The following is a 7,566-nucleotide window of genomic DNA, read 5'->3' as shown; positions in this document are numbered from 1 at the left end:
TGGGATTACAGGTGTGTGCCACCATGCCTGGCTAATTTTTGTATTTTTAGTAGAGACAGGGTTTCACCATGTTGGCCAGGCTGGTCCTGATCTCCTACACTCAGGTGATCCGCCCACGTTGGTCTCCCAAAGTGTTGAGATTATGGGTGTGAGCCACATTTTCTTGAGCCTTTTTCCCCAAGTACACAGCTACTTAAAAACAGTTTGATTGTTCCAGGCCTTGCTTTTGTGATTTTATGATTTGTTAGGTGGGCCCATAGGTGTGTTCAGTCTAGGGCGGATTATTCTCCACTTCTGAGGTGACACTTTTCTGAGTACACTCTGCTCTGTGCTACTTGAATGATGAGTTTTTCCAAACTGGTTGATAAAAACAGGCACCATTCCCAGCCCCATGGCAGTCGGGGCGCTGCTTCTTCAAGCCCTGCAGATGGTTCCTTCCCCGTCTTGGGACGTCTTCCCACATGTGTGTCCCCATCAAATGTGTGCCGATCACTCGGAGGGGAACCTCCACAGACCTCTGGAGTGGGCTTTCTGTCATCTCCCTTCTTTCTGATTAATTTTTTTTTTTTTTTGAGACAGAGCCATGCTCTGTCACCCAGGCTGGAGTGCAGTGGCACAATCTCAGCTCACTGCAACCTCCACCTCCTGGGTTCAGGTGATTCTCCTGCCTCAGCCTCCCAAGTAGCTGCGACTACAGGCATGTGCAACCATGCCTGGCTGATTTTTGTATTTTTAGTAGAGATGGGGTTTCGCCTCGTTGACCAGACTGGTCTCAAACTCCTAACTTCAGGTAATCCACCTGCCTCAGCCTCCCAAAGTTCTGGGATTACAGGCATGAGCCACCACGCCTGGATAACTCGTTTCTTTCTGGTACTCTATCCTGTGACCTGAATCTCCCTGAATCTCCCTGAATGCTCAGTTCTGTCTCCTCAGCTCAGGGAGTCCGTTGGGCTCCACCTCAATTCTCCCTCCCTGCGCTGCAGTCTGGAAGCTCCAGCAAGGCAGAAAGCCAGGGTGATGCAGGGTTCTCAGTTTTCATTTCTCCACCTCTTGGGGATTACTGTCCTTCATAACTTGATATCTGGTGTCTAGGAAACCACTGTTTCACAGCTGTTGTTGGGTTTTTTTGTTTTTGTTTTTGTGTTTTTCAGACGGAGTCTCGCTCTGTCACCCAGGCTGGAGTGCAGTGGCGCTATCTCGGCTCACTGCAACCTCCGCCTCCCGGGTTCAAGCAATTCTCCTGCCTTAGCCTCCTAAGTAGCTGGGTTTACAGGCATGTGCTGCCACACCCAGCTAGTTTTTGTATTATTAGTAGAGATGGGACTTCACCATGTTGGTCAGGCTGGTCTTGAACTCCTGACCTCATGATCCACCCACATCGGCCTCCCAAAGTGCTGGGATTGCAGGCGTGAGCCACCGCGCCCAGCCTCAGTTTTGTTTTTTCTTGTTACAGACAGGAGGGTAAATCCAGCCCCTGTTACTTCATCTTGGCTGGAAATGGAAGTGGTTCATTCTTTTCATGGATTAATAGCATCTACTGTATTGGTGACCAGAAATATCTCAGTCCCTTATTGATGATATATCTTATCAACGATGCTGCAGACCCCATCATTGTATGTAAAGTTTGGCATCCTTTGGTGAGGATTCAGAGAAAATTCCTATCTGTGGAGTTTCTGGGTCCATCGGTTTGCATGTTTACATTTTATTTATTTATTTATTTATTTTTGAGATGGTATCTTGCTGTGTTGCACAGGCTGGAGTGCAGTGGCGTGATCTCGGCTCACTGCACCCTCTGCCTTTTGGGTTCAAGGGATTCTCCTGAGTAGCTGGGATTACAGGTGTGCAGTACCAAGCCTGGCTAATATTTTTGTATTTTTAGTAGAGACCAGGTTTCACCATGTTGGTCAGGCTGGTCTCGAACTCCTGATCTCAAGTGATCCACCCGCCTCAGCCACCTGGCAGTGTGTTTCTTTATGTCAAGCTTAGCTTTTAGGACCAGAGGGCTTTTTTCTCCAGGGTCCCTAAATCATCCTAGTCAGAACTTCCAGATTTCCTTTCTTCCCGCTCTGATAGTGAATATTTTGACTGTTATTGATTTCCTTCTTCCTTTCCAACCAGGGCTCAGAAACACTTATGGGATTTTCTAAGCGCAGAGGGTTCACTTCCTTAACATCACCTGATGGGACTCCAAGCGGAGCCTCTACCAGGCAACCAAGTATTGACCGGGCTCTGGATTCTGCCGGTGGTCTTGGCCCGGATCAGACTGCATCAGGATCTGGTGGTGCAGCACACCCCTCTGATGGGGTTACCAGTAGGGAACAAAGCAGGGGCCCCTCTGGTACTGGTAGACAGCAGCAGCCGAGGGCCCGTGATGAAGCTGGCATGCCACGACTCCATCAGTCTTCTGTATTCCAATTCAAATCAGACTCAGATCGTCGCAGGAGTAGAGAGAAGCTTACCTCGACACTTCCAAGAAGAGATGAACGAGATGCACGTCCTGGTCCAGTTCAACAGGACTTAACCTCAGCCAGGGAGCAGCCCAGTAGGGTGCCCACTAGCCAGAGTCAGGTCCATCTAAGGTCAGATCGCCGTGGGTTAGAACCAACTGGCATGGATCAGCCTGGATTAGTGCACGCTGGCACTTACTTACATGGTGTGGTACCCCTCAGCATAGGTCAGCTTCGTGTGCCACCACCTGAAATGGATGGTCAGGAATGGGGACGACTTGTCATGGATGAGCAACGTATGTTGCCACCATCAGTACCTGGCAGAGACCAGCAAGGATTGGAACTACCTAGCACAGACCAACATGGTCTGGTTTCAGTCGGTGCATATCAGCATGGTATGGTACTTCCTGGCACAGACCAACGCAGTATGGAACCACTTGGCATGGATCAGCGTGGATTTGTAATATCAGGCATGGGTCAGCAAGGACTGGTAGCCGCTGGAGTGGACCAGCAAGGATTGATATTGCCTGTCATAGATCAACATGGACTGATTCTACCTTTTACAGACCAGCATGGTTTGGTATCACCTGGGTTGATGCCAATTAGTGCAGATCGGCAAGGTTTTGTGCAGCCCAGTTTGGAAGCAACTGGCTTCATACAACCTGGCACAGAACAGCATGATTTGATCCGGTCTGGCAGATTTCAGCATGCTTTGGTGCAGCCTGGTGCATATCAGCCTGGCTTGGTCCAACCTGGTGCAGATCAGCGTGGTTTGGTCCGGCCTGGAATGGATCAGTCTGGTTTGGCCCAACCTGGTAGAGATCAGCATGGTTTGATCCAGCCTGGCACAGGTCAGCATGATTTGGTCCAATCTGGCACAGGTCAGCGTGGCTTGGTACAGCCTGGTGTAGATCAGCCTGGCATGGTCCAACCTGGCAGATTTCAGCATGCTTTGGTGCAGCCTGGTGCATATCAGCCTGACTTGGTCCAACCTGATGCAGATCCGTATGGTTTGGTCCAGCCTGGAATGGATCAGTCTGGTTTGGCCCAACCTGGTAGAGATCAGCATGGTTTGGTCCAGTCTGGCACAGGTCAGGGTGGCTTGGTACAGCCTGGTGTAGATCAGCCTGACATGGTCCAACCTGGTGCAGATCAGCATGATTTGATGCAGATTGGTGCATATCCACCTGGTTTGGTACAGCCTGGCATGGGTCAGCATGGTCTAATACAATCTGGTGCATTTCCCAGTGGCTGGATACAGCCTGATGTGTATCTACCTGGACTGGTACAGCCTGGTACATATCCACATAGTTTGGTACAGCCTGGTGCAGATCCACATAATTTGGTCCAACCTGGTATAGATCGACGTGGTTTGGTTCAGCTAGGAGCTGACCAATATGGTTTTGTGCAGCCTGGCATAGATCAGCTTGGTTTAGTGCAACGTGGTGCAGATCAGCAAGGTTTGGTCCAGTCTGGTGCAGTTCAGTATGGTGTGGTCCAACCTGAAATGGATCAGCATGGTTTGGCACAACCTGGTGCACTTCAGAGTAGTTTGGGGCAACCTGGTGCAGTTCAGCGTGGTTTCGTCCAACCTGGAGTGGATCAGCGTGGTTTGGTACAACCTGATTCACTTCAGCATGCCTTGGTACAACCTGGTGCAGTTCAGCCTGGTCTGGTACAACCCGGTGCAGTTCAGCCTGGTCTGGTACAACCTGGTGCAGTTCAGCCTGGTCTGGTCCAACCTGGTGCAGATCAGCGTGGTCTGGTCCAACCTGGAGTGGATCAGCGTGGTTTGGTACAACCTGATTCACTTCAGCATACCTTGGTACAACCTGGTGCAGTTCAGCCTGGTCTGGTACAACCTGGTGCAGTTCAGCCTGGTCTGGTCCAACCTGGAGTGGATCAGCGTGGTTTGGTACAACCTGGTGCAGATCAGAGTGGTTTGGCACAAGTTGGTGCAGTTCAGCATAGTTTGGTGCAACCTGGTGCGGATCAGCGTGGTTTGGTCCAACCTGGTGAAGTTCAGCGTGGTTTGGTGCAACCTGGTGCGGATCAGCGTGGCTTGGTCCAACCTGGAGTGGATCAGCGTGGTTTGGTACAACCTGGTAAAGTTCAGCGTGGTTTGGTCCAACCTGGTGCAGTTCAATATAGTTTGATGCAACCTGGTGCAGTTCAGCGTGGTTTGGTGCAACCTGGTGCAGTTCAGCATGGTTTGGTCCAACCTGGAGTGGATCAGCGTGGTTTGGTCCCACCTAGAGTGGATCAGCGTGGTTCGGTCCCACCTAGAGTGGATCAGCGTGGTTCGGTCCCACCTAGAGTGGATCAGCGTGGTTTGGTCCAACCTGGAATGGATCAGCGTGGTTTGGTCCAGCCTGGCGCAGGTCAACTTGGTATGGTGCAGCCTGGAATAGATCAGCAAGGTTTGGTGCAACCTCAGGCAGATCCACGTGGCTTGGTACAATCTGGTGCCTATCCTCTTGGTTTGGTCCAACCTGGTGCATATTTGCATGATTTGTCTCAACCTGGGACATATCCACATGGTTTGGTGCAGCCTGGAATGGAGCGATATGGTTTGAGACAATCTGGTGCATATCAGCCAGGCTTGACAGCACCAGGCACAAAGCTTCGTGGCTCTTCAACATTCCAGGCAGATTCTACAGGTTTTATATCAGCACGTCCATATCAACATGGTATGGTACCTCCTGGCAGAGAACAGCAGGGCCAGATGTCACCACTTCTAGCCAGTCAAGGTTTGGCATCACCTGGTATAGACCAAAGGAGTTTGGTACCACCAGAAACTTATCAGCAAGGTTTGATGCATCCTGGCACAGACCAGCACGGCCCAATACCATTGAGTACAGGTTTGGGATCTACACACCCAGATCAACAGCATTTGGCGTCACCTGACCCAGGTAAGCATGAGCAGGTACATCCAGATGCAGCTCAGCACGGCTGTGCTTCCTCTCTCTCTCTCTCTCAGTCCTGATACAATGTGTCCTGGTTATGGTGGCCCAGGTTACCTCATTGCTGATCAGCATGGCCAGGAAGGTTCGGATCCAAGCAGAACACGAGCCTCAGACCAACCTGGAATTCCTGTCCAGAAGGCCCCAGGCCAAGATGTCACCCTTTTCCGGAGTCCAGACTCCCTCCACCGAGTCTCATCAGAAAGGAGCGAAGTCTCGAGTGAAGTCCTGAGTGAGCGACGCGATTCACTGTATAAAATGAGTTCTAGTTTCCCCACGGCAGTGGAGACATTTCGTCTGCTGGGAGAGCTCAGTGGCCTCTATGTGGGGCTAAAGGAGAGTATGAAGGATCTGGATGAGGAGCAGGCTGGCCAAACCGACGTGGAGAAGATCCAGTTCCTGCTGGCACAGATGGGTGGGTGCTGCTTGCCTAGAGAGGAGAAACCACTCTCTCTGTTTTCAGCTGGTTTCATCCTTTTCTTTCCCTGGTCTCAACTCCTGGCTGCTACACGTCTCCCTGAGTCTCTGAAAACAGCATGTCATTCAGAGCATGTCCCACAGCCTCCAGAGTCCAAAAAAATGGGTGGGCAAAGGAGAGAACTAAGCCCCAGAAGAGGAGTGGAACGGGTTCTTGTGGCTTTGTCAGGCTCTCTGCACAGCAGCTAGGGAAAGTGTCTGGTTATAGAAAGCAGTAGCGTTCGGAGGTGGGCGGGAGAGAATGTTGAAGAATTAAACTTAACATTTTGACTGGGAGCAATGGCTCACACCTGTAATCCCAGCACCTTGGGAAGCAGAGCCGAGTGGATAGCTTGAGGCCAAGAGTTCGAGACCAGCCTGGGCAACATGGCAAAATCCCATCTCTACAAAAAAAAAAAAAAAAAAAAATTAGCCAGGCGTGGTGGCACACACCTGTAGTCTCAGCTACTCGGGAAGCTGAGGTGGGAAGATTGTTTGAGCCAGGGAGGCAGAGGTTGCAGTGAGCTGTGATCGCATCACCGCACTCCAGCCTGGGTGACAGAGCAAGACCCTGTCTCAAACAAAACAAAACTGAACATTTGCCCGTTCCCAACTCCAAGCCCAGAGAGTAATTAAGATTGTTTGCAGTGGGTGGAATTTGTGAGTCAGTTGTCCCAGAGCCCTTTAGGATGTCAGGCATTAGGTGGATGTTTCATGGGCTAAGGACAGCTCTCTCTCCCTTCTTCCCACCCGCCTTTCCCAGTCACCGGGAGACACAGGATACAGTGGTAGGTCCTGCTGTCCTCTAGGGTAGCTTCAGTGTTGCAGGGGCTGGAAATGGAGATTGGGAGCCCAGCAGAGATCTAACCCCTCTGATCATAAGGCCTCTGCTTTCCATAGTCAAAAGGACCATACCTTCTGAACTGCAGGAGCAGCTGAAGACTGTAAAGACACTAGCCAAAGAAGTTCGACAGGAAAAAGCAAAAGTAAGGACGAGTCAACCCATTTTGTCTTTTTTTTTTTTTTTGAGACGGAGTTTCACTCGTCGCCCTGGTTGGAGTGCAGTGGCACCACCTTGGCGCACCGCAACCTCCACCTCCCGGGTTCAAGCGATTCTCATGCCTCAGCCTCTCACGTAGCTGGGATTACAGGCATGTGCCACCATGCCCAGCTAATTTTGTATTATTATTTGTATTATTAGTAGAGATGGGGTTTCTCCATGTTGGTCAGGCTGGTCTTGAACTCCTGACCTCAGATGATCGGCCCACCTTGGCCTCCCAAAGTGCTGGGATTACAGGCGTGAGCCGCCGCGCCCAGCCCCCACTTTGTCTTTTAATGATAATAATAGCACTTTCCATTTGTATTTTATGGATTAAATAGTCCTTTCTCTTACATTATTATCTAATTGGATCTTTGCAATCCTATCAGATAGGAAATGCACCTTGGGTATCATCGTGTTCATTTCCTGGATCTAAAACCTGATGCTCAGGCTGGGAGCCGTGGCTCATGCCTGTGATCCCAGCACTTTGGGAGGCCAAGGCAGGAGGATCACTTGAGCCCAGGAGCTCGAGACCAGCCTGGGCAACATAGCAAAATCCTATCTCTAAAAAAAAAAAAAAAAAAAAAAAAATTAGCCAGGCGTGGTGGCACACACCTGTAGTCTCAGCTACTCGGGAAGCTGAGGTGGGAAGATTGTTTGA

The 7,566-nt window shown here is 50.6% G+C and overlaps 1 protein-coding gene across 1 annotated transcript in view; it reads left to right on the top strand.

The window, feature by feature from the left end:
* The window catches only part of QRICH2 (glutamine rich 2), a 37,091-nt gene that overhangs the window by 16,076 nt on the left and 13,449 nt on the right, over window positions 1-7,566 (top strand). Inside the window, 5 exon segments of the mRNA XM_011949776.1 lie at window positions 2,119-3,298; window positions 3,449-3,582; window positions 4,114-5,409; window positions 5,411-5,825; window positions 6,767-6,852. Of these exon segments, the coding sequence (XP_011805166.1) occupies window positions 2,119-3,298; window positions 3,449-3,582; window positions 4,114-5,409; window positions 5,411-5,825; window positions 6,767-6,852 (3,111 nt within the window).

The sequence above is a fragment of the Colobus angolensis genome, unplaced genomic scaffold (assembly GCF_000951035.1).
Source record: "Colobus angolensis palliatus isolate OR3802 unplaced genomic scaffold, Cang.pa_1.0 Scaffold1, whole genome shotgun sequence".
In the NCBI taxonomy this organism is placed as follows: domain Eukaryota; kingdom Metazoa; phylum Chordata; class Mammalia; order Primates; family Cercopithecidae; genus Colobus; species Colobus angolensis.
Note: the sequence above shows the minus strand (reverse complement) of the source record. Positions and strands in the feature narration are given on the sequence as shown.